Below are 27260 nucleotides of genomic sequence, written 5' to 3'. Positions count from 1 at the left end.
ATATTGCATAGAACATCAGGTTCAAAAACGTCTGACAGATGAACCCTATACGATTATATTGATTCGCAGAAGCGTCGAAGCTTTTCGTGTGTGATGATAGATCGTCGAAGTATTCAAGTAAGTACTTGCGAATTTTGCAATATCAATTAATCCCGTTTTGTTTTGCTTATATGAGACGCATTTCCATGATGATTGTATGTACTCAATGGGGAATCCGGTGAAGAATGATATCATCTCAACTTCTAAAAAAGTAAAAATATTTTGCACCCTCACAACTCACGCAATACACTCAAACATCACCCAACCGGCATTGGTAGTATACGATATGATAGTATTTAACCGAACGTAGTCATCACGTTCGTATAAAAGTAAAATTTTCTATACATTCAGTGTTAGTTCTACTGTTGATTCGTTACAGTGCCTCCTTGCAGTGTGATCCAGCTCGTTATCGTCGCTTTACTATTCCGCCCATTATTAGTATTCAGTGTAACCTCCGATCCCGAATTCCAGTATTCTCCAAAAATGGCCCAAACCGTCGATGCCCAGTTTGTTCGCAAAACCAATGACTTTGCGTTGGATTTGTACAAGGTAGGTAAAAGGTGATTATGAGTAACAATCCGGTGAAATTTCAATCGATGAGTCACGGTCTACACAAATCGACAAACATTTGTTTCGTTGCTGGTTATCTGGTTAAAAGAAAGAAATCCCAGTGCTATCTGAAAGAAAATACTTAAGTCCAATAAAAAGTAAAGAACTCACCTGTAAGCCGAGGAAATCCATTCGAAGCTTGTGAAACTTAATTCGAGGTGTTTCACCCCTTTTGACATATTCTCCAAGGAGCAACTTTTTTTTCATTCCTTTCACAGGAGATAAGACGTCATCAGATCAAGTTAATCTATCCAGATTTTTATTTTATTTTCAAAGGGTTTACAAGTAACCCATCGAATATTGTTATGCGCATTTAAAGAACATTTAATTTTCATTAATTTTATTTCGAGTTTAACGTTTTATTTATACTTTATGATCATTAAATAATCGTCAAATTGACATTCATTTAAATCAGTTGATCAGTGAACTACATTTTGGCGCCCAATATTCAAAGTTAATACTTGTGAGAAAAGTTGAAGGCTGATTATTCGCTTGACAGGTAAAGGGCATTTCATAGATAATGTACCGTAATCCGAGGTAACATTAAACATCTTTCATGTAAATGCAACTTTCACAAATTGCTTTTCACTCTGATATTCGAAAATAAATTAGCATTGCAAAGCTTAACTGTTGGTGGAAGCATAGATATCCTTTAATAGATATGCTTTAAATTTTATGAACAAATATGTGTAACACTTTAAAATTTTCTACACGATCAACTTTATTTCGCGATGACTTTGAAACCTACTGCAGTGGGACGGTCATGTGTCCAATTGAAATCACTTTTTCCAACAATTCTTAGAATAAATAGAATACTCAGTTTTTATTCATCCCCTATCCCAAGAATAAAATGCAGGTAATTTTCATATAAATCTTAAAATTTGGCAAAATTTGACTATATGCTGAGCTAACTGAAAGATTTTTGATGCTTCGGATACTGCGTCGATTTGCTGTTGAAAAGGTCGCAATATATCTGACTGTTTGACGCACAAAACCTTTAGTTTATTTTTTAGAAAATTAAAGAATGTAATTTCTAAACTCTTCGGAAGTCAGCAAAAAAACACATGAAGAATATATTATTGTAAAAACCAATGAAACGAACCTAACTACATTATTAAGCCGTAGTTGACAGATCATCACTACATGATTTCAATATTATACTTGGTATTTTTGCGTCACTAAGTTACGCAGTGTAGGGGGACTGATATGAGATTAGTTTCCATTATGGGACAATCCGACTTGGTGTTTTTTCCTAATTTTATCATTTTATTGAACAAAAATTGTTGTCTAGTTAATGCAGCTGAAAATCATAGGAATATATGTTGAAAACTGATATCAACTCCATTTTGACGATAATGCAGATGGGACTGACTTGCGATTCACGGCAGTGTTACTACAGTATTTTTTCTCACTGTTTGCATGGAACGGAACGGTTGAAGTACAATGCATTCTACTCTCTTATTCACAGTAGGCTAAATGAAGTGCAAATTGTTGCACATATGTTGTTTTTTCCTCCAAAAATACTCTGGAGAAAACCCCTACAGAAATTTCCTTCAGCATCACTAATCCCCTCATATATTCATCCAGCTAATTTGACTGCAATTGCTCCTGAAATTCCACAAAGTATTAATTTAATAATACAAGAATTTACTTTTTCAGCATTTAAGCAGAGATTCCTCGATGAACTGCTTTTTACTTTTGCATTTTACCAAGGATTTCATTTAGTTCTTGTCTAAAAGACATCCCTAGAAATTTCTCAGGATACTACCGTTTTGATTCATATTACGGACAGCTTCTAATTCCGGACACGCTACTTTGTATGGGTAACATTTCACACGAAATGTTTCAATTTTTGCCGTTCAAAGTTCACTATTTCGAGGCTCGTTTTAATAAGCTATTTTCATAAATATCTATGCAAATTTATAATGCCCAACTGCCTTAGACGTCTCTTTAGTGGTTTAACGATTTCAATTGATGATTTGAATTTTGATGATTTTCATGAGATGTCCGGAATTCAAATCCTAGAAAGTGTCCGGAATATGAGGCAAAAGTGAAGAAGCGTCCGGAATAAGAATCACCAAAAGGCTAAACATTTCGATTTATTTAAAATTATTCAAGTTGAACGGCAGTTGAATTCTGAAAAAATGAGAGTATCACTTACTTATCTCGGCTCTCTGTAACACAACACATCATGATAGTCTATTTATCTACTGCTACAGATCTGGTTTTATCGGATTATAGTTCAGGGAATGTGTGAAGCAAAACACCTACCCTCAATAGTAAATTGACGAGAAAAATGAGTTTAATCATCGCTCTCTCTCTCTCTCTGGGGCACTCTTTCGCTGCTGTTATTTATAAAACTTGTTACAACTTGAGAAACATTTCCAATCATGGATCGATGCAGATAGGATGTTTTTCTTCGCTTGCTTCGATCGTACTTCAAAATCAATTGAGAACGAATTTTGCAATTCCTGCTTCAGATATCTCCTATTGAACTCCTCGAGATGTTAATCCCAAAAATTCAGTATTAATTTTCAATGGATTAACCTATAAGTGTTAAACAGGATTTGTATGAAGACACTTGAAATCTCCAGTGAAATAAACCATGAATTCCACCCAAAGTTCCTTCGCCTATATGTTCGTCCAGAGGTACCTCTGAGAATAACGACGAATTCAGTTTTGTATTTATTTATTTATTTATTTATTTAGGCCGGAACAAATCTTAAAATCTTCTTTTGTCACCTTCCATCAAAATGTGTCGAGGGGGGGGACAAAAAATAATAAATTGGAAATTCAGGGAAATCTATCATTTTTTATTCTCATATGGTGAAAAACTATGTTTTCCCACATATATTCGTCAAGTCAAAATGTTTGAATAATAAACACGACATTTTTTCGATGTTCGTAACATCGATCGCATAACATTTTTCAAAAAACGGCTTTCAAATTGTACTCTAGCTAATAACAATTTCAAGATGACTGCGAAAATGTTGCACTTATATGCAACTTGAAATCATATTTAGATTGTATCAATTTGGTCCAACATGTGTAACATGGCGATTCAAATCTTAAAAATGTTTGAAAATCCAATCTCTCATATCTTTCTTATAATCTTCACCTTAAAAATAGTGTTCTGTAAAATTTTCAGCGTTCTAGGTGTTGATTTAAAGTTGGCCCAAAGACGATGTAGGTTTATATGAAAATTAATACGCAGAAATTCTGAAAAATGTTCCAATTACGATAGTACTGGTGGTACAAACATATCATTCCATAGGGAAAACTTTTTCTTCAAGTCTTAATGAAGGAAGTTGGTGAAGAAACAAATCCGTTTTGAGCAAATTTTGTTTGGGATTTTTGTAGATGATTGCAGGGCTGTGAAGCTAAATAATAGCTAATAAACTCATAAATATCTTTTCTCCTGTCGATCGGATTGAATTGCTCTCTTCAGCAAACTTCTTTATTATGGTTTGAAGAATGAGTTTTTACTATGGGATGATAAATTTGTACTTACATTCCAGTACTAACGTGGTTGGAACATGTTTCAACATTTCTTCATAGTAATTTCCATATAAACCAAGATCGTCTTTGGGTCACCTTCAAATCACCACCTAGAAAGCTGAAAATTTCACCAAACACTATTTTTATGGTAAGGATTGTAAGAAAGATATGGGAGATTGAATTTTCAAACTTTTTTTTTTAAATTTTGAACAGCCCTAATGTAACATTCCCGGTCGGTCCAGGATCTTTTCGTTATGGAAATTTCCTTGACTTCCCTGGGCATTAAGTGTCATCGTACCTTCCACATGATATACGAATGCGAAAATGGCTACTTTGGCAAACAAAGCTTTCGGTTAATAACTGTGAAAGTTTTCATAAGGACAATAAGCTGAGAAGCAGGCTCTGTCTCAGTAGTGACGTAATGCTAAGAAGAAGAAGAATTCATGTAAATCATAAAAAAATCTCTTTTCATAGGCAACTCTGTTACAGTAAAACAAACAGATTGAGGACTTGTTATCCAATAACACCTGTTAACTCATATAATACAGTAAATACAAATTACAAAGCTAGCTAAAAAACACAAAGAATAATACAAATCTACACTGAAAATAAGATGTTTTATTTATTTTCCCCTTCTGATTTTTTGAAGAGACACAAGTAAAATTTCAAATTTGTTCCGGCCTTATTTATTTATTTATTGCATTTTTCACAAGCAGCGTAAGATATAAATCTTATAATTGCCACAAAGTAGTTATGGAGTGCGTCATGGTAACAATCACTTTTACTTTTACATATTACAGAAAAAAAATATACTAAAACTAATTAAAGTGTACTTTGCATTGCTTCTTAAACACTATAATTGAATTTATTTCCTTTAAGAAATTCGGCAGAGCATTCCATAAACCGACACCCTTCACGAAAAATGTACCTGAATATTGTGACGTATAATGAACTGGGATGGAAAAATTTCTGCTTTTATTACTTCTTAAGGATCTCAATTTTGTGTGCAAATATCTAGGATTTTTGATAAGAATTAACTTATGGACTATGATACTAATACGTGCCTTGTAAAAACCATGAAAGGGGTTGTCCAACAGTGTTTGTTGAAGGTGAGAAACATGGTCCAGACGTTTTAAACCATATACAAAACGAACACATGAATTAAGCGCTACTCTAAGTTTTTCTTGAGTTCTAGACGTTACACTGAAGAACAAAAAATCACAAGATATAAAATATGGTAAAATGAAAGTTTTGAACAATTTCAATTTCATATCGAAGCTGAACAGATTAGCCTTTGAATAAAGAGATCGTAAAACACCATAAATTTTACCGCACTGACCTAAAACGTATTTGTCCCATTTGAAAGAAGTTTCAACAGTGTACCCTAAACTGGTTGCACTATCAACAAATCTTACGGGGTCAGAACCAATTTGAATTTTTGGACATTCACAGCTATTTCCACGATTTATTAAAAGAGCATTGGTTTTTCGAGCATTCAGTTTGAGAGAGTTCAGTTCAGACCATTTCCTGATAGATTCAAGATCTTCATTAATGAAACATGCAATAGTCTCTGCATCATATTTTTTACAATCAAAATACAACTGAACATCATCAGCGAATAAATGTATAGAACAATATTTAATAACAGATGGGAGATCATTTATGTATAAACTGAACAAGAAAGGACCTAGAACAGATCCTTGCGGAACGCCCGAGCTGACATTAAGAAAACTTGATAAAATACCATTAGAAAAAACGGCTCTGATAATTTCCATCAGAGATCACAATCGTTCTAGTGTTACTACGCTTAGAGTCTAAAGATTTTTCTAGCTCAATTGAAATTCCTTCAAAGGTTCACTCAGGGATTGCTAGTCATTAGCCATAGTTATTCAGCAAAACCATTTTGAGGGTTGCGAATACGAATCTCTCGATCGAAGATCTTTACGGAATGGAAATTGTCTCGACTTCTCAGGGCATAGATCATCTTCGTGCTTGCCACACGATATACACATGAAGATGGCTAAGAAAGTTATCTGTCGGTGACTGTTCTCATGAGAAGAATAAGCCGAGATGCAGACTCTGTCACAGTAGAGACGTAACACCATAAATAAGAAGAATAATTCCATGAGAAATCATTTAATAGATTTCTACATGAATTTATCATATTATTCAAAAATTAATTACTTCAAAAAGTACTTCAATTATTTATGATTTCCGAAAGAATCTCAAAATAAATGCATGAAGTAATACTTGGATAAAACAGGGATTCATAAACATTTTCGGTGGAATTCATACATAAATCTTTTTTTTTTTTCTATCTTTATTAACGAGATTTTTAGCCCTGGGCTAGCTCATCTCCCAGGGTGACCAGCGCACCGGGAAATCGGGAAAACCGGGAAAAAGCCGGAATCGCAAATCACCGGGAGAAAACCGGGAAATATGCGGGAATTTCAATTAACGCCGGGAAACTGGTATGAAAATGTTCATCATTTCAATCTCAAGTTTTATTGACTAGTAAGAGTATAGAATATGGAAACATAATAGTCTAAACGAAGACTTGTATTAATCCAGTAATTAATTAGCCAATAAGTTAAAATTAAATAAAGAAAATTCTTGCGAATAGTGTTTATTCATGAAATTAAATGTTACAAAATACAATGTTGGGGTGTTATCAATTACATTTTTTAAAGCAAGCTTTCAATTCGCGTTGCTTCAACTTTGCAAAACCAATTTTCTATGAATCTTAGCTAGAAGTCCAACCATTCAATACTTAGGTTTTATTGCTAAAATTATATTTTAGCATCCTTAGGATAATATTATTTCAATCATTTTTAGGAAGCAACTTATAGGAAAATTTACCTAACTTTTAAAAACAATATTTATATGAATTTGATGTATGAATATAGATATAACAAAGCTTCTCTTAGGAATATTGAAAAGTATTTTTCCGAATATATTTGGAATATTTAAACCCTTGATCACAAAAGATTTGATATTTGCTTTTTGTTTTATAATGTAAAAAATATAACTTCAATCCATTGCAGAATTATAACTATCTGTGTTATTTTGTCAGAAGTAATTGCCCTGAGTAAAACTTTCTGAGTTTTGGGGACATATAATATATAGAATTAGTTCCGAATGCTTTATGAATTTCCATGCTTATGAACGAAATTTTTGACAATTGATAAACTCTTTTTAACGTCTACCAACACTGTGTGGCTATTTTGAATTGAAATTATGGTTTATTCTATAGTTGGCTAGATATCATGCAAGCAAGTGGTCAAACTTTTAGTTAGGGTAGGTGTACCAGTTATGGCCATAGTGGTTCCCTATTTCGCCATACGTGATATCTTGAATGCCTTCACATTTTGAAAAATCTTTTGTGTTTTAGCAGTAAGATAAAGTATAAATCTTGATGTTAAAACATTCAGAAAGATTAAAATGTAAAAGTTATCCATATTTTGCATATGGCCAAATAGGGAACCACTATGGCCATAACTGGTACACTTTCCCTATACAAAACATTTTCATGAAAATAATAAATTCCACGGTTAAGTTAAGTTTGCCGTTCCCATCAAGAAAAGTAAATTTCTGCGACATAATTGATCAAGAAATTTTCTAGTGCGAGCTCAATTCGAAATAAAATTTCACTCTCAATAAAAAAAAATATTTTTTTGGTCATTTTTGAAAAAGTGGCGGCAACAAATCTGATTTCCGTTTTTTTATTTACCCTAATAGTAGTGCTTCGGTGTATGGCCAAAAAAAATCGTACTTGAAGTCGTTTGGAATAGTAAAAATTTTCGTAATTAACTTTTTTTTTTGCTTATAGTGTGTCTGATCCAGTCATAGTGTGTGTACCAATAATAGTGGTAGTGCCGTTTCAAGCGTGTTATAACCAATTTTTATTTTTATGTGTATTTTTCTAACATGGACATTGTCAAAATGATATGAATGTGTGAAAAAAAATCTTGTTAAATAGTAAGGAAATAGTAGAAAACAATTAAAATCCTTAACTTTTTTGCTCCTTTGCACCAGTTATAGTGGGGCGTTCCTATAATAGTGAGTCTCAATGGGAAATCAATGTAAACCACTATTATAGGAACAGAAGTTAGCAAATACCACTATTACTGGAACGTGTTCCAGTAATGGAGGAAATGCTTTTTTTGATAGAATTAATAATTTTATCATTCTAAGATTATTTTTTACGTGAAATATAATAAAAAAGCTTTCGAATGACGTATTCAGATATAAAAAACGAGTTCCCGTTATTTTTTGGCGATTTTGTATTCCTCAACCCGTTACTAGTGCCACTATCACTGGTACAGACGCCCTAATGAAACCGGGAATATTTTTGAAACTCCGGGAAAAAACCGGGAGAAAACCGGGAATTCGAAATTGACTTTTCACTGGCCACCCTGTCATCTCCGGACCAACGGCTTTACTTCCCTTCCGAAGGAAGTCGTCACTGAAATTTTAGTGACTAATCTTGGGGGTGGGATTCGATCCCAGGTCCTCGGTGTGAGAGGCGTGTGTTCTAACCAGATTGCCAATATATAAAGTATTAGAAAAGCGCGCCTTTTAATGAAAGATAGGGAACATTTCTGGTTCTAGCGATAGTAAAAAAAAAGATAGATATAATTCAGAATAACAAAGTACTGTGAATTGAAAAATAGTTCTGGGATTAAACCCTTGCATTTCTGATTATAAAGCAGAAGCGATAACTATTAAAACATAATTCCATCACAATGAAACCATGTTAGATGATTTATAAAAACATTTATGCATTACATTTTCCCAAGAATATTTAGCTAAATATTAACCGTAATTCTTCCCGACAGCAAATAATCGCCAACGAAAAGAAAAATGTCGTCATTTCACCATTTTCGATCAGCACCTGTTTGTCGCTGGCCGCTATGGGAGCAGGAGGCCTAACAGCGGAGGAAATGTTCAGAGGGTTGAAGTACGACCCAGCTCAAAAATCGTCGATTGCGGAGAGCTATGGCAACATCATGAAAAATCTAGATGGCAATAAAAGCCTTAAAATTGCCAACAAAATGTACATCATGCAGAAGTATTCAGTGAAGTCTAACTTCCATGAAATCGCACAGAAAGGTTTCCGTTCGGAGGCTGAGTCCGTAAACTTCCAGGACAACACAGCGACAGCCAAAAAAATCAACACCTGGGTTGAACAGAAGACAAACGATAAAATCAAGGATCTGATTTCGCCTGATTCGCTGGACGATATGACGCGTTTGGTATTAGTCAATGCAATCCACTTCAAGGGTACATGGACGCATCAGTTCAACCCAGAGAGCACCCGACCGATGCCTTTCTGGATCAGCGAAACCGAATCCGTAGATGTTCCCATGATGAACACCAAGAAACATTTCAAGCATGGTGTTTTCGACGATCTTGGCCTTGCAGCACTAGAACTGACCTACAGCGATAGCGACGTCAGTATGCTAATCCTTCTTCCGCACGAACGCACGGGTCTGTCTAAGCTGGAGGAAAACCTGCACAACATCGATATTCCTGATATGCTCACCAAGATGCATAGCCAGGAAGTGGAAGTATTCTTACCCAAGTTCAAAATTGAATTCGATTTGGATCTCAAGGAAACACTGGAAAAGGTTAATAAATTCTCAAGGTTTTAGTTTTCAACTAGAAATGTTTACCGGCTGTTTTTTTATAGCTTGGAATGGGCACCATGTTCAGTGACAGCGCAGACTTCAGTGAACTGCTGGAGCAGAATGATCCACTGAAGGTTTCCAAGGTTGTGCACAAAGCGTTCATCGAAGTCAATGAAGAAGGCGCGGAGGCTGCTGCAGCTACGGGTAAGATCAATACCTTTTTCTTTCAGTGGGCTTTTGACTTATTGCTTATCATGCATACTCATTTCTTAAGGTAAAGATGAATCAAAGCCGTTCTTCCTGGAAACTTCAAACGATTCTATCGTTGACCAAGCTTGAAAGGCTGTCGGGTACTCTACATTTGTGATCTCGAAGTTTTAGGGAGTGGCTTCAATTTATCTTCACCTTAAATACAAGTTAATTTCAATTGCTTGGTGAAAGAAGGCTGAATGTTTGTACGTTTGTAGGGACAGTTGTACGAATGAAAAGAAGTGCTCCGTTTCCACCAACCTTGTTTAGAGCAGATCATCCATACCTTTTCGTACTGCTGAAGGATAGTCACCATTTATTTGTGGGAAGAAAAGTTGTCGCGAGCGGAAATATGCAAACGCCACATGATGAGCTTTGAAATTTTTCCTTAAATATATTTACAATAAAAAGTTAAGAATGTTTATTTATTATCTACGACCTAAGGCAAAAAGCGAGTACTATATACGATGACCAAAGCATTTCGATGTTTCTTTAAAACATTAGTTCCATACATTGGACATCTATGGCACATTTGTACGTTAAAGACGGAATTCAACATACAAATTGCATTATTGTATATTCAAAATATATAAATGTGCTTAAAAAATAAAAGTTCTATGCTAAGAACTAACTTCAAATTAAAGTGCCCATTTTGGACATCGCTTCAATGATAAATTTGTTCGACAATTTTACGATTGGGTTGACGTGTTTTCCTTCAATATGTTGACTAAGAAGATTGAGTTTGAGAAAATTTTGATGAGAAGTGAGATCAAAGTTTGTATGAGAATTATCATGGGAACCCATTTGCCATTTGCCTTTTATGCTACAGCTCAGTACACGCTTTTCCAAATGTGCAAATATTTGGTAAGTATTGATTCAATAGGCAAACATTGACTTCTAATTACAGTGAACTATACCATACCCAACATTCTGTTTCTCGATATCGAGCTAGATATCCACCAATGGATACTAGTTTGATACCACTTAGTATATGACTAACATTCATGAAAAGCAATGTGTGCACGACAATTGTGACAAACTTTCCATTACAGAAAGCCAAAAAACCTCGAAAGTTATCTTATCATCACGATTCCTTATCAATGTTATCGATCAAATGCTCATGCATGTGGCTGGGTTGGCTTTTGTTTATGCAATATGTCAGATTAGTCTATTTCTAGAAAGAATTTGCTTCACCGTTCGATTTTATAATCTCGTTCCAATCCCCCATATAGGTATGATTATGATGATGAGATGCATGATAATTCATCCGTACTTCACCGTCGACCATCCCTTCCTGTATATCCTGAAGCAAAATGAACAGATGTTTTTCATCGGGCGGATGAATCAAATCTAAACAAGCTGTTCAAGTGCCTAGTTGTAGCGTTGGGATTCAAAATTTCGCACAAATGCACTGTGTGTAGCCTGATTAAGATTCGCAATAAAACTGAGATTGTATACTAAATGTTGTACTTTGTTGAGAAAATAACAATAAATTTTAAATGCAAAAATCGAACATTGCTGAGTTTTTAAACAATTACTACAAAACCCATATCTAATTGGACAGACAGCAATCCATTTAAAAAAAGTCTGTTTATTGCCTACTCACATTCCGATGGATTGACGTGGAATAAACATACCTAGTTTGTATGTGTCATTTTCGTGTTCATTCTGTTTTCATTTGCTTTGCTTCAGTCATATCAGTGTGAAACATTTCAATCAAAGAAATTCAAATGCTTGGAAGCTCTTGAGTATGAATGCAACTTCGAAGATGAACGGTTTATATATGTACAAGTGGGCATATGGTTACACTCAAGGTGTGTTTATTCCTCACCGACGATTAAAATACGCAAATCGGTAGGTACAACCAAAATCGATTTTACCCCTAACCGCAAATCTTAGGTAATAATTAGAATCAATTCAAACATTCAAATATTGTTTTAATGCATGCAACTGTTTTGTGTTAGGCAGCACCATTATTATTAGTTTGGTAAAACAATATTAAGCTAGCATTAAACATTCATTAAAAATATATTACCATAACTCAACGCTAAAAATAAAATCTCTCACTGTTGTTCGTAAGCACGCTTAGGAGAGTCGAATTGAGCATCTCAGAGAGCCGAAGGAGATGTAGGGTTGTGAAGGAGAAAATGGGGTCGTGACGGACTTTGGTTTCAGGATGGCCGATTGCGCTGCAGAATTGTTGCCCGTTCTGTGGCATAGTTGGTTAACGCGCCCAGTCTAGCGTATTGGGAGTCGTGGGATCGAAGCCCACCAGAACGATTCTATTATTTTTCACAATTTTACATCTCAATTTACCCAATTTGCCTTTGGTGTCTACGACCTTCAGGTATTTTCATATTACCATAAGTTCATCAATAGCCACTCATGCCCCTATTAGTGCACGCTATTGTAAAAACTAATTTTTTGTGTGAAAATGAAATCTTTTTCGCACCGGATATTTTCTAGTATCATCATACATTTTCAAATGAAGCCATCTAAAAATAGTTTTTATTTGTTAAAATAATTATTTATATTAAAAACACAAGGCTCTGTGAGCGGCTATTGGATCAGGAGTTATGTTTATGTGTTCCAATAACCGCTAATTAAAAAAAATGTACGAAATGAAAAATAAATCTGACGATTTAAGTATACGGCCTTCTTTATTGCTGCTGTAGTGATAGTTTGACCATAACAAAATATCAGGATAAATAACGAAATTGGACTAGCGATTGGAAGCTCGGTACGTGGAACTGTAAGTCTCTCAACTTCATCGGGAGCACACGCATACTCGCCGACGTGCTAAAGGACCGTGGATTCGGCATCGTAGCGTTGCAGGAAGTGTGTTGGAAGGGATCAATGGTGCGAACGTTTAGAGGTAACCATACCATCTATCATGGACGAGAACAGCTTTCCCGGGAAGCTCACGAGACTGATAAGAGCGACGATGGAAGGTGTGCAAAATTGTGTGAAGGTTCAGGCGAACACTCCAGTTCGTTTGGATCCCACCGGGGACTACGACAAGGTGATGGACTTCGTGCCTGTTGTTCAATATTGCGCTAGAAGGTGTTATGCGGAGAGCCGGGCTTAACAGCCGGGGTATGATTTTTACGAGATCCAGTCAATTTGTTTGCTTCGCGGATGATATGGACATCGTCGGCCGAACATTTGAAAGGTGGCAGACCTGTACACCGCCTGAAACGCGAGGCAGCAAAAGTTGGACTGGTGGTGGAATGCGGCCAAGACAAAGTACATGCTAGCTGGTGGGCCGAGCGCGACAGGGCTCGCCTAGGGTAGCAGTGTTACGATAGACGGGGATACGTTCGAGGTGGTCGACGAGTTCGTCTACCTTGGATCCTTGCTGACGGCTGACAATAACGTTAGCCGTGAAATACGGAGGCGCATCATCAGTGGAAGTCGGGCCTACTATGGCCTCCAGAAGAAGCTGCGGTCAAAAAAGATTCACGCCCGCACCAATGTACCATGTACAAAACGCTCATAAGGCCGGTAGTCCTCTACGGGCATGAAAACGTGGATCGATGCTCGAGGAGGACTTGCAAGCACTTGGAGTCTTCGAACGTCGGGTGCTTAGGACGATCTTCGACGGTGTGCAGGAGAACGGTGTGTGGCGGCGAAGGATGAACCACGAGCTCGCCCAACTCTACGGCGAACCCAGTATCCAGAAGGTGGCCAAAGCTGGAAGGATACGATGGGCAGGGCATGTTGCAAGAATGCGGGACAAACAACCCTGCAAAGATGGTATTCGCTTCGGATCCGGTTGGTACAAGAAGGCGTGGAGCGCAAGCGAGCTAGGTGGGCGGATCAAGTGCGTATCGATTTGGCGAGCGTGGGGCAGAACCGAGGATGGAGAGATGCGGCCACGAACCGAGTATTGTGGCGTGAAATTGTTGATTCAGTGTTATCTGTGTAGATGTTAACTAAATAAATGAAAATGAATGAAATAACGAAATTCGAAATAATGCATACTTTACTTTAGTATGATCGTCATAAAATCTGTTTAACATGAGCGGAAATAGGAACACTTAGATGCAGTATTACGCGTTGCAAGAAAAATTAGATTCATGGAAAATCCAAAGCAATCTACCGGGAAATTTTCCACTGATTTAATCTAAGCCACCCGTGACATCGAGCATTGTAGCATTGACATCGAATACATATTGAATAAACAAAAATCATGATACGTCGTCTGTCATTCTGTAATTTTTATTGTTCTTTGATAATTTTGACTCAAGATAACATTATAGTGATCTGAATGATTTGGTTGAGAAAAAAGAATAAAACTAAACGTACAAGACATGAATCTTGCTAACTGGTAGGGATTGATAGGTTATCCTCGAAAAATAAAATAGACGGCTTCCTGAGAAGTTGGGAAAATGCCAAAAGCCCCATGTATAGACCAATGCCAATGCAATAAGTTCACTGGTTGACTTTTGAGTGGTGCCCGGTAATTATTTAGGTTGGCCATTTGGCAACGAGGTTGAATTCGGGCAGCCGCGTCTAAATCGTCGAAATAATGAACTCCGTGCATTAGATCCAGATGGACCAATGGCCCTAGGGGGAAGTGGTTTCACCATAAGAGTGAATTTCTGTCAGAGAAAAAGGGTAGATATATTGTGATGAGTATTTGACAGAAAGAATGAGGAATGACAAGGTCATCCAACTTCTCCCTTGGCCTATGCACGAAGTTCACTAATTTAGACGTTTGAGCGGTGCCAAAATTCACTTAGTTTGCCATGGTCACGTAAAGTTAACACAGGGCACCGCTCAAACGGTCCAATTAGTAAAGTCGTGACATCAGGTCCATAGAGGGTTAGAACAAAAACCTCCAAAAACCTTACAGATTATCACAACTCCTCGTTTAGAATTTGGTCCTCTGGACCGCTTTTAAGGGTTTACACAACAGCTATGGGTTAGATTGCCTATGTCTTATTTCAACGGCGTTGAAGATCCATGAAGTCATTTAGCACATTTCACGACTGTGGATCCCAACTTTCCGATAAATATGATAGTCTGAATGAATAATTGAAATCAATTTTGTTCCAGCGGTTCATGAGAAAAAAATTCCGCACTTACTGTCAATGAAATGCATCTTCTCTTCTAAAAAACTGCAATGCTTGCTGTGGTGCATTTATTCTATGCGGAGATAGCTCACTGCGCGTTATTTCCGCGAAGCAATCCAAATTTTTAAATTTCCCCGCAATAACAAATGCAATTAAATTTTTTTTTATGAAAGTTTTCAAATTATGCTTTTTATTATGCTGCGGATTACCTATATTTTGAGCTACATTATGACATACCAATAGCATTGGTCGACTCAACGGTTATTTCAAGCGTGTGCTAGAATAAGGGCGTAAGTCGCATGACCTATTTCTCTTCATTGATCCTCTCTTCTGTGAATAAAGGTGACAAGACGCGGGTTTGTCAGCATTTTTTCACCTCAGGACGCAAGATTACATCCCTGCCTAGCGTCCTGAACTGCAAAAATGCTAACAAACCCTCATCTTGTCACCTTTATTTACAGAAGAGAGAATCGATGAAGAGAAGTCGATCATGCGACTTACGCCCTTATGCTAGCTTCATTTTGTGTAAAAGCATTCTTAGATTCCAATACTTTACAAATCCCACTGCTTATTTTTCTCTATCATGAATTCTCCAAATTCATCACTTATGATATATTTCAGGCATGATAATGATGGCCATGTGTCTGATCATACCGGTGGAATTCAACGTCAACCATCCATTTTATTTTGCGTTGATCAACAGAAAAGAAAAACTTGTTGTTTTTAACGGTCGTGTACTGAATTTAAGGTAATATAAGAAATAAAAAATATGTTTTTTTAATAAATTTATAAACTTATGTTTTCTTATTTGATGATGACATGTACAGTAACACCTATATGTAACGTAACTCGATTTTTATATTCGTTAAGTTTTTTCGAATATATGATATATCGAGGCATTATACTTTTTTTTTTAAATTTTGTTCAACATGCATTCTTTAATGAGAGAAAGCCCTTAGATTTATGTGAAAAGAATAAATTTAAAATCCTTTTCTCATTTTAGAATACATAGCACGTTTTAAACCTTTCTTACAATATTGTTTTATTTTTTTGTTTTTGTTATTTTTTTCGACGCTATTAACATTTCCAAAGTTATAAAATTATTGTTAGTTCAGAAACTTTACGTAATAAGAATTTTCTGGGCTTCCCTGACACTACAGCATCGTGCCTACTATACGATTGCAATACAAAAATTCCAACTTTGTCAAAAAGGCTCTCAGTAAATAGCTTATGACATTTTCATAGAAAAATAAACCGAGCAATGTTGTGACCGCAGCAGCTCCTCTATCTCTAATACCTACTGCAAGCAGCAGCGCGGAAGTCCTAAAAATACTTTCAGGGATATTCGATTAAGAAGAAAAATTTGGGGTGGGTAATGTCTATTACATTACCGCGGGGTTGACGTAGAACTACGATGATTAATAATTTGATTTGTCATGTGTATGAATTTGTAAGTGTATTAGTTTTGTGTTGTTATTGATCGGATGAAGTTTTCAGAAGTTAACTCTTTTTGGACTCATTTTGGTAGTCCTGAAAAGAACCATTTGTCGTTCTGTGGTTCCGAGAATCAGTGTTCGGTGTTCCAGGAATAATGCCAGATGATTGAATTTGTTTGTTTGGTCGTTGCTTCCTTGTGTTGCTTGGTTGGGTCACAGAGTCTGTGTGTCTGTGGTTGGGTGATCGGTTTCTGGCTCCAGCTGTAGTTCGCCAAACTCCTCCAGTAGATTAGATGTTTGATAGCTCGGGTGCTTCGATCGTGAGAATCGATAGAATCGGTCCAGTGCTTTGATCTGTAGCAGTCTCATTACATGAGCATTTAGGCTCTGTACATTGATACAATATGCAGGCTTGGCCGCTATGATCCAGTATTTCACGCAGTTCGTATCAAATCGATGATTGCCTAAGCGCTGCAGCTCATTCCTCAAGTCAACCCTCTTGGGAGAATTGCTGCCTTTGGCATAAAGGAACTTAAAAAAATTGGAAGAGTTTGTCAAAAATAGTCCTTGCAGTGAAGTAACCCGCGACAAACCAACATATACCAATTGCTGATCCTGGCTTTTGTCATAGTCGTACACGAAAGTTCCACCTTGCGACTTATGAGCAGTAAAAGCACAGGCACTAACCATCGGGAACTGAATGCGTTTGCATTTGATTATGTTTGAAAGTTTGAAAGTAACATAAAAATTCTCTATACAGGAGTGAAATTGGAATTTCAAAACCAAGAGCCTTACGTTGGCATGAAATATTTTGAACTCTTATAACTGTTTGCTGGTTTGACGAAATTCCTTGAATGGCACCTCAATTAAAAGACAAGACATCAAAGGGTCATGTCGTTTACTTACTGAATCCCACATACCTGTCCAAATAGTTTAATAACTGTTTTAAAAGAGAACGTTGATTTCAAGCAAATTTATAAATAGGGTGCTAGAGAAAAATTGACGTCATTTGCTTTCCATTCTCCGCTAGGATCGCATCTCAGCAGGCAACAGATCGTCTTGCTCTAACCGGGCGTGCTTCTCAGGCACAGACATCGATAGCGAAGGACCTCCCCGTTTGTCTTCCTTCGCTCAAATCAAACTGTCGAGCGAGCGAGAGAAGATGCCGTCCGAAGCCAAAGTCATCACCGCTGCCTCCGCCAAGAAGAAGAAGAGCAGTCCACAGGAAAATTTGCGGTCGAACTGTGAACACTGTCGGGCGAGTCATTCTCGCTTTGTGCTTCACCGCTTGTTTGCGTTCACCCAGAAATCGTCATCGCCGCCGCAAATTTCATCGGCCGAGGAGCTGTTGACCCGCGCTTCAAAATTTCGACTCGTGATAAAATAATCATTGGTGGTCAAGAAGCAATCCCGTTAGGAGCAAATACCAGAAGCCCCCTGAGTTTTGCTGGTCCGAGCAGTGTTATTTATCCGTAACAACATCGAAGCTAAAAAAGCCATCGGTTCTTTTCAGGGCCATCAAATTAGAAGTTAGAGTTAAAAGAGTTAAAAGAGAAATATTTCCGACTTTATATATGACTTCTTATATTCCTAAATCAATTTCACAGCTTCATACAAAATTTCATTTGTCATGAATAATTTATGACTAAACATTTTAAGACTGTAATCGCGGACGCTGCTACAGTGCCGTCGGGGTGAGTGCTCAACATTCCACAACAATTGTAAGATAGAGTGGCATTTCCAACAGCGTCTTTGATGTTCCATATTTTATGGGAACACTTTGATTAGCAAAATTATCACATGTAACAAAATTGCGACATATTAAGAATGCTTTTGAAAAGAGATTCTCATTGAACAATTGTAATAATTTTGGCACCCATGGATCAGAAATTTACCTTCATAATAAAGAAAACTATTGATTATCAATAGCTCGTATTGAATATTTAGTTAATGTCAACCCTTCCAGCAATTCATGTTCGACCAATTTCTCACGCATTAGCATTCTCCGCAATTTTCAAGTAATTCTAAGAACAACATATTATTGGCACATACCCATTTCCCAGATTGGTCGATCAGAAAGCGAAGAGCACAAAAGGGAGGAGCATCATCTGCTATTCTGAGGTTATAAAACATACTTCCTTCGTTGGATTCAGTTTCATTCCAATTCCGCTTTCGAGCTGGTAAGAGCTCCTCCGAACTTGCTCAGCGAGAAGTACCTCGCTGCTAGAAATCTGCCGAGCTGTTAATCTTCAATAACATCATACTACTCAGCATTGTATGGTATTTCTAACAGCATCGTTGATTTATCATATAATGGGGGAACACTTCCTAAAGTCTCGAGTATGGAAATTGGAAAATGTATTAAAATTGCGACAGATTTTAAATACTGTTCAATAAACTGTTTCCTGACCAATTGTAATGAGCAACTGTTGATCTGAAATTTTTCTACATGTTAGTCTATTGCAAATGTCATAGTATATAAATCAGAACACATTGAACATTGATCAGAAATATTTAAAATTTGCACGAAAGCAAAACATGCGTGATTTTAATTTATTGTAAGCTATTAAAATAATGTTGATAATTTTACTGTCCATACGAACGCGCATGTGAATTTTCCAAGATATGTAAATCCCTAACCAAGAGATCCACTTCATGTACCTTATCCTAGATTGGTCAATCAGAAGAAGGCGAAGAATACGAAAGGGAGGAGCATCGTCTGCAATTCAAATTATGTAAAACATACTATCTTCGACAGATTCGGTTCATTTAAGGGACGAATGACCTTCGGATTAAAATCCCTCAACAGGATTCGGTTCATTTCATTTACACTTTCGAGCTAGTAAGACTTCTCGTGATAAACACAGTATAGCTACACACTTAGATTAAATTACTGGGGTCGGTAAAATTTTATTGGGTTTTGGAACTACCGAAAAAGTCAGTAAAGTGAAAACTGTCGCCACGCGTAATTGAAAAGCAAATTTCACCATGTTTTATTTTTTATCAATATATGATATATCAAGAATGCTCTCAGCAAAATTTCAGTGAAAAATCTCTGTTTTTCGATTTCTGACATTTATTTTTAGTTTACTGACTTTTTCGGTAGTTCAAAAACCCAGTTATTTTTACCGAACATATTGAGTGTGTAGTAATATTTCTTAATGTGCTTACCACATACTTGCTATAATCTCTTAATTCATCTCGTAGCATCATACAATATCTGATTTATCACGAAAAATCGACAATACGACAATTTGAGGATGTTCCGAGAACGCTGCTGCAGTGCCGTCGGGATGAAATAACAGCATAGTGCTCATCTTGTACATCCCTTGCCAAGACATCAATTTCATATAGCCTATTTCTCAGATTAACGCAATAGACAACATGTAGAAAAATCAATTCAGATCAATAGTTGCTCATTACAATTGGTCAAGAAACAGTTTATTGAACAGTATTTAAAATCTGTCGCAATTTTAATACATTTTCCAATTTCCGTACTCGAGAATTTTGGGAGCGGGAGCCATGACTGGTCCTGGCTGGAAATATTCGTGGGGAGAAACTCGACCCTTTGCTGCAGGAATTTCATTAACAACTCTTTGGTAAAGCAGAAATTTTCCGAGGAAAATTCTGCTAAAGTGAACTTTTTCAAAACAACTCTTATTGATTGGAATATTTATCAACAACTCTTTTTTAAGTAAAATCATCCTAAATAACTCTTTGCTCCATCGCCAAACCAAACCATTTCATTGAATTCATCAAGTACAAGAATATGAATGGTAAGGAGAGGCAGATGGTGTATATTTCGCTGGCGTTACTTTCCAACAGGTCGCCGGTTGGCGCTGACTACTAATCCGTCTACTGAATGATTTTCAGTTGTTGCTTTCGCTTCATTGCTCTCTGGTTCCGTTCGTTACTCGCACACTGCTGTGGCTTTCACGCGCTCTTTTTTGCTGCTCCGCTGCTTGATCCGTTCGTTATGCCGTTCGATTTGTGAATGAGCTGGGAGCAGAAAAACCAGTGGTTTTATTTGCTCGAGCTTCTTTCACCGATGGCGGGTGGTGGGGTTCTCGCTTGGTTGTTTCGTCACTCCGTTCGCTACTCGCACGCGATTGGTTATTGCTTTCGCGCTATTTTCGTTGATGGTGTGATTCGTCGCTGAGAAAAAAAAACTGCAACTCTTTTGATTTTTCATGCAAAATGACCAACTTTGATAAACTATATCTCAGTTATTTATGGACCGATTGGAATGAAATTTTCACAGAATATCAGACATAACTTAAATTTTAACATATATTTTTGAGTGATTTTTCCAATCGCACGTTGAAAAGCAGTAACGGTTTGACTAAAGTGAATTTGTTGACGATTTTTTATAATTGACATAACTAAACATATTGAAGGAATAGGTTCATGGTATCTTTAGCAAAGTTGTAGATTTTGACGAGATAAATAAGTTTGCTAAAGACAGTTTTTGTGTAAGGCCATCAGATTTTAAGATAAAATGTTTTGAATATTTCGTCGAAAATTACAGTTTAGTCAAACCGTTATTACTTATAAACTTGTGATTGGAAAAATTATTCAAAAATATATGTTAAAAGTCAAGTTACATCTGATGTTCTGTGAAAATATTTTTTATATGTTTTATTCGAAAATATTTCCATAAATAACTGAGATCTAACTTACCAAAGTTGGTCATTTTGTATGGAAAATCGAAAAAGTTGCAAATGCATTGAATAAATTGGGGCCTTCCTTAGCCGAGTGGTTTTTGTCCCCGGCTAAAAGCAAAGCCATGCTGAAGGTGTCTGGGTTCGATTCCCGGTCGGTCCAGGATCGTTTCGTAATGGAAATTTTCTTGACTTCCCTGGGCATAGAATATAATCGTACCTGCCACACGATATACGAATGCAAAAATGGAAACTTTGGCAAAGAAAGCTCTCAGTTAATAACTGTGGAAGTGTCATAAGAACACTAAGCTGAGAAGCAGGCTCTGTCCCAGTGAGAACGTTAATACCAAGAAGAAGAAGAATAAGAAGATGTGAAATAAGTTCAAGTGGGTTGCCACAACAGCACAGGGAGCGGATCACAGGGATTTAGGTTGACATCTGGAAACGCTACGCCTACATCTTGAAATCTTGAGAAATTTCACCAAACCGATTCCTGGGATTAACAGCTCAGCAGGCTTCTAGCAGCGAGGTACTTCTCGCTAAGCAAGTTCGGAGGAGCTCTTAACCAGCTCGAAAGCGGAATTGGAATGAAACTGAATCCAACGAAGGCAGCATGTTTTATAACCTTGGAATACGCAGATGATGCTCCTCCCTTTTGTGCTCTTCGCTTTCTGATCGACCAATCTGGGAAATGGGTATGTGCCAATAATGTGTTGGGCTTGAAATTACATGAAATTGCGGAGAATACTAATACGTTGAGAAATTGGTCGAACATGAATTGTTGGAATGATTGGCATTCTCTAAATATTCAATACGAGCTATTGATAATTAATAGTTTTTCTTTATTATGACGGTAAATTTCTGATCAATGGGTGCCAAAATTATTACAATTGTTCAATGAGAATCTCTTTTCAAAAGGCATTCTAAAAATGTCGCAATTTTGTTACATGGGATAATTTTGCTAATCAAAGTGTTCCATAAAATATGGAACATAAAAGGCACTGTTGGAATTCCACTCTATTTTACAATCGTTGTGAAATGTTGAGCACTCACCCCGATGGCACTGCAGCAGCGACGCGAAAATCAATCTCAAATGGTTGAGTCATAAATTATTCATGACAAATGAAATTTTGTATGAAGCCGTGAAATTGATTTAGGAATATTAGAAGTTATAAATAAAGTCGGAAATATTTCTCTTTCAACTCTTTTCCACAAATTTGATGGCTCTGAAAAGAACCGATGGCTTATTTAGCTTCGATGTTCTTCTTCTTTCTGGCGTTACGTCCCCACTGGGACAAAGCCTGCTTCTCAGCTTAGTGTTCTTATGAGCACTTCCACAGTTATTAACTGAGAGCTTACTTTGCCAATGACCATTTTTGGCATGTGTATATCGTGTGGCAGACGAAGATACTCTATGCCCTGGGAAGTCGAGAAAATTTCCAACCCGAAAAGATCCTCGACCGGTTGGGATTCGAACCCACGACCCTCAGCTTGGTCTTGCTGAATAGCTGCGCGTTTACCGCTACGGCTATCTGGGCTTCGATGTTGTTACGGATAAATAACACTGCTCGGACCAGCAAAACTCAGGGGGCTTCTGGTATTTGCTCCTAACGGGATTGCTTCTTGACCACCAATGATGATTTTATGCTCCTCGGCCGATGAAATTTGCGGCGGCGATGACGATGGCTGGGTGAACGCAAACAAGCGGTGAAGCACAAAGCGAGAATGACTCGCCCGACCGTGTTCACAGTTCGACCGCAAATTCACCTGTGGACTGCTTCCTCTTCTTCTTCTAGGCGGCGGCAGCGGTGATGACTTTGGCTTCGGACGGCATCTTCTCTCGCTCGCTCGACAGTTTGATTTGAGCGAAGCAAGACAAACGGGGGCGTCCTTCGCTATCAATGTCTGTGCCTGAGAAGCACGCCCGGCAAGAGCAAGCCGATCTGTCGCCTGCTGAGATGCGAGCCAATCGGAGAGTGAAAAGTAAATGACGTCAATTTTTCTCTAGCCACTCCTATTTATAGATTTGCTTGAAATCAACGTTCTCATTTAAAACAGTTATTAAACTATTTGGACAGGTATGTGGGATTCAGTAAGTAAACGACATGAAGCTTTGATGTCTTATCTTTCTATTAAGGTGCTAATCAAGAAATTTCGTTAAGCCAGCGAAAAGTTATAAACGTTTAAAATATTTCATGCCAACGTAACGCTCTTGGTTTTGAAATTCCAATTTCACTCCTGTATAGAGAAGAAAGACGTACTTCTACGTCAAAAAAAGAACCTAGCAGGAATACATGGATATATACCCAAAATACTTCTTGGATGGACCTCTGGAAGAATCTAAGATACAATCCTTATCGAGTTGATTTGAAGTGTCCGGATGCCTTTTTCTTTTCTTTTTTTCGACAACTTTTGTGCGTGAAGAATGTAGAAGACATCTTATTTATGGACTTTAGACGATATTTTTTTTGGAAATTTTTTAGTGGAATTACTGGAGCATGTTTTTCAAAAGAATCACTGGATAAACGCATGGTGCAAGAGATTACTGGGGTAATAAAAAAAGTGCATTGAATTATTCCTGAAGGAATCCTTGGAGGAACACATAAAGAAACTTTTGAAGAAAAACATCAATAAGTTTTTCCAGGCATCCTTCTTAAAAAAAAAAAAATAATTTGCAGCAGTCCATGTAGTTTTCTAGTACATTTTGATCAGTTTTGACCAACTTTATTGATGGGGTCACTGGAAAAGTTACTAAAGGAATACTGGAAATAATCATGAAGAAACCCTTAGAAGAATTTCTACGAAGTTCCATAGTAAAATTATTGAAAAATTAATCCTGGTGAAAAAAAAATGAATCAACTAGCTTGAACAATGACAGTCCTTAACTTGCTGAACAGCTTTGCCGAAGATGTCATCCTTCTAAATGGTCAGGATCCTGAAATATCTGCAGAACAAAAGTCAAAGTTCCATGCCCACTAGTGCCACCTAGCGGTCAAATTCTGAATTAAATGAAGTACTATCAGATAGCGCTCCACGTCCAGAACAACTTTAAAGAAGATCCCATGTTTCAAAATTATCTGCATTTTGAGATATACCGATTTTAAATTGTTGTCTACTCGAACCGTAAATAGTGTGTTTATTATTATCTATGCGACTTAAATGTAGCTTTGTTAATTTTAACGTATTATAAAGAGCCGTACTGTTAACCAAAAACTTTCAAGTATTGTTCTTAAGAATATTCATGAGGAATACATTTTGGTTTGGTACAGATAGATGTCTTCGTTACAAAATGATAGCATATCATCCGTTGTATTAAGTACAACAGAGCGACAGCCTGAAGGTTAATTCAAAAATCACTAGAAAACATTATTAAATAAAATATAACCATCGTTAAAGATTTTTTTTTTATGGAAACGTTCCGAAGAAACTAATAATCGCTAAAACTGCTGGGGGTTTCCTGGGAGAAATCTCTGGAAGAATACATGATCAGTTTTTTTAGGAATCCATATGAAATTTTTGTAATAAAAAAACATGGAAGAGTTCTGAGAAAAATCTTTGAATTTATTTCTAGAAAGGAATGGGAGAACTTATTGAGAACATTACTAAAGCAAATCCTAATGGAATCAGTTGAGGGTTTCCTTCTTTGCTTGAAATTCAAGTAATACGTGGGATGGTTCTTGGATAAATTCTTGAAGCAACTCATGTAACTCTTCGAGTATTTTTTCGGGTTTTCAAATTCTTGCAAGAATCTCAAAAGTTATCGTAGACAGAATTCTCTGAATAATTTTATAAAGAAAAAAAATTTAAAGTCCTGGAGAAATGATTTGATGGAAGCCTTTATCAAACAACTACTTGAATTCTTAGACATATCGGTCAAGAAATATAAAATCCTTCAAGCAACTCCTGGACATAGTTAATATGAGCGAAATTGTTTGAAGAATCTTTCATGGAATTCATGGAGAAATTTCTGATTAAATTAAGGGAATCTCAAGGGAATCCGTACAGTCAATACTGATGAAACCCCTCTAGCAACTCTTGGAGGAATCTCGGAAGAAATTCCTAGAAAAACTAATACAGTCAACTCACCATAGCTCGACCAGGGAGGGACCATTGAGTTAGGGAGACATCGAGTTATAGAACACAAAATCAGTACAACTGCATTTCAAGGAACCATCGAGCCATGAAAACCAAATTTTACTATGGTTCTCTAACTCGATATTGAGACATGAAATATCGAGTTAGGGAGAACTAACTGTGAAGCAATCTTTGGAACAATTCGTCGTAAAACTAATAGAGGAAATTTTTTAACCATTCCTAGGTAAACTTATAAAGGAAGCTTTAAAACCATTTCGGAAGGAATTCTTTGAATTCTAAGAAGAATTTCCACAGAGGTTTCCTGCCGGGCCGTTTCTTTTATAACAGGCCTGCCCAACCTTTTTGACTCTTTTTCGACATAAATCATTGAAACGTTCGCAATAACAGTCCGATTTAAGAAATGTTAAGCTCAAATGAAAGCTTGATATTATATCTGACTGAGCCATGTACAAAAATTCAATATTGTATCAAATTATTTTCTAGCGATGCAAGCAAAGGTATTTTCACCGTTCACTGTTCATTTTATAAAGTGGACACCTTGTGAGTGCTGTATATTTAAAATTTATTAATGAAATTTCAATCGGTGTTTTGCACATCGTTCTACTAGTATTGTGCAATATTGTGAAAATTCTCCAAAATAATGAAATTTTACTCGACTATGGAACAACGATTAGAACGTTCGATGTTTGGAGGTTATCAAAATCAATGATTGTTAGAAATTGGCTGGAAAATTCGGGATTTATGTTTTTTATTTTCAAAAAAAGGCTTGTTCTTCGAAAGCATCATCAATCAGAAGCCTGATGGAAAAATTAAGTTAGATTTGGAGCAACAATTTTACCGATATAATAAAATCATTTTTCCCGTATACTTTTAAAGAAAAGTATTTTAAATTTGAAGGAAATTGATATTTGTAAAATTTTTTGGTTAAAAGTACGTCCTGACGAAAGTGCTAATAAAGTATTATTATGAAAAATAACTTACGCCCTCATAAGGTTACTTATTAAGACCTCACGTCACATTTAAAGCACATAGAAACACAATTGCTTTATTCTTAGAAGACTTATCAAAGTACATTGACAATGTTAAAAAATGGCAACACTGCTGTAATAAAATCGATTTTATTTTCCACATATTATTTTTATAATATGTTATTCTGAGATTACCAATTGAAAAATTCGGAATAAACCGTTCACAATTTGCTACAGATCTTCAAACGTTGGTTAACCCATTTTTCAACACTAAGAAGTATACATGGATGCGGCCTTACTATGGTTCTCTAAATCGATATCGATATACAAAATATCGAGTAAAGGAGAGTTGCCTGCATTTTCATGCTTGTCACAAAATATACACATGGTTAGATCAAAGGAGGAGCATGGATAATTGCGAATAAATAATTATTCATTTATAATTTTCATTATATGTTTATTCATACTCCTGAATTTCAACTGATATGATTTTATTTAAACATTACATTTCAGGCATCACAATTATGTTATGTTGTTTAACTATACCCGTGGTCTTCAACGTCAACCGTCCATTTTATTTCACGCTGGTGAATAAGAACAATTCACACCTTGTTGTATTCAATGGTCATATTAGCAGTCTTGGTAAAAATTAATAAATAAATGTACATGAAAACACAAATCAACTACTTTTTTTCTGGATATTCCGATGATGACATGCATTGAGATCGCTGCAAGCTGTGCGCGTGTGTAGCTGCGTAACAAACGTAACACTTAGAACAACGTTAAAACCGGAACAAAAATGAATTCAAAACGATCATTAATAAGTTGGTCGATGGGCAGTGGTGATAGTGTGACATCTTTTTGTCTGTGTTCAGAGATTGACATATGAATTTACTCATGCTTTGAGAACCTGGAATAATTTACATTTGAGTAAAAAATCATGGGAATATGATGTGATTTTTGATATTTCGGAAAATATATTGAGATTTCCGTAGGA

The 27260-nt window shown here is 36.5% G+C and overlaps 1 protein-coding gene across 7 annotated transcripts; it reads left to right on the top strand.

Annotated features, from left to right (window-relative positions):
* LOC5569575 (serine protease inhibitor 42Dd) lies at positions 1–26942 on the top strand. 7 transcript variants are annotated; one of them, XM_001658593.3, is made up of 5 exons: positions 1–117; positions 419–588; positions 8985–9776; positions 9839–9980; positions 26777–26942. In XM_001658593.3, coding segments are annotated over exons 1-5 (1245 nt in total). In that variant the 5' UTR covers positions 1–116; the 3' UTR covers positions 26917–26942. The 7 variants fall into 7 exon arrangements, with proteins under 7 accessions (XP_001658643.2, XP_021699738.1, XP_021699739.1 ...); XM_021844046.1 differs by lacking the exon at positions 26777–26942 and adding an exon at positions 10244–10460; XM_021844047.1 differs by lacking the exon at positions 26777–26942 and adding an exon at positions 15725–15896 and having other exon boundaries at positions 2–117.
* Positions 26943–27260: the final 318 nt, after the last annotated feature.

Source organism: Aedes aegypti, chromosome 2 (assembly GCF_002204515.2).
Source record: "Aedes aegypti strain LVP_AGWG chromosome 2, AaegL5.0 Primary Assembly, whole genome shotgun sequence".
NCBI classification, from domain to species: domain Eukaryota; kingdom Metazoa; phylum Arthropoda; class Insecta; order Diptera; family Culicidae; genus Aedes; species Aedes aegypti.
Note: the sequence above shows the minus strand (reverse complement) of the source record. Positions and strands in the feature narration are given on the sequence as shown.

Bases quoted from the DNA above. Each gene is read 5' to 3' on its own strand.
- LOC5569575 (XM_021844046.1), top strand. The intron at 589-8,984 runs GTAGGTAAAAGG...TCTTCCCGACAG, and splicing joins TTGCGTTGGATTTGTACAAG to CAAATAATCGCCAACGAAAA. The intron at 9,777-9,838 runs GTTAATAAATTC...GTTTTTTTATAG, and splicing joins TCAAGGAAACACTGGAAAAG to CTTGGAATGGGCACCATGTT.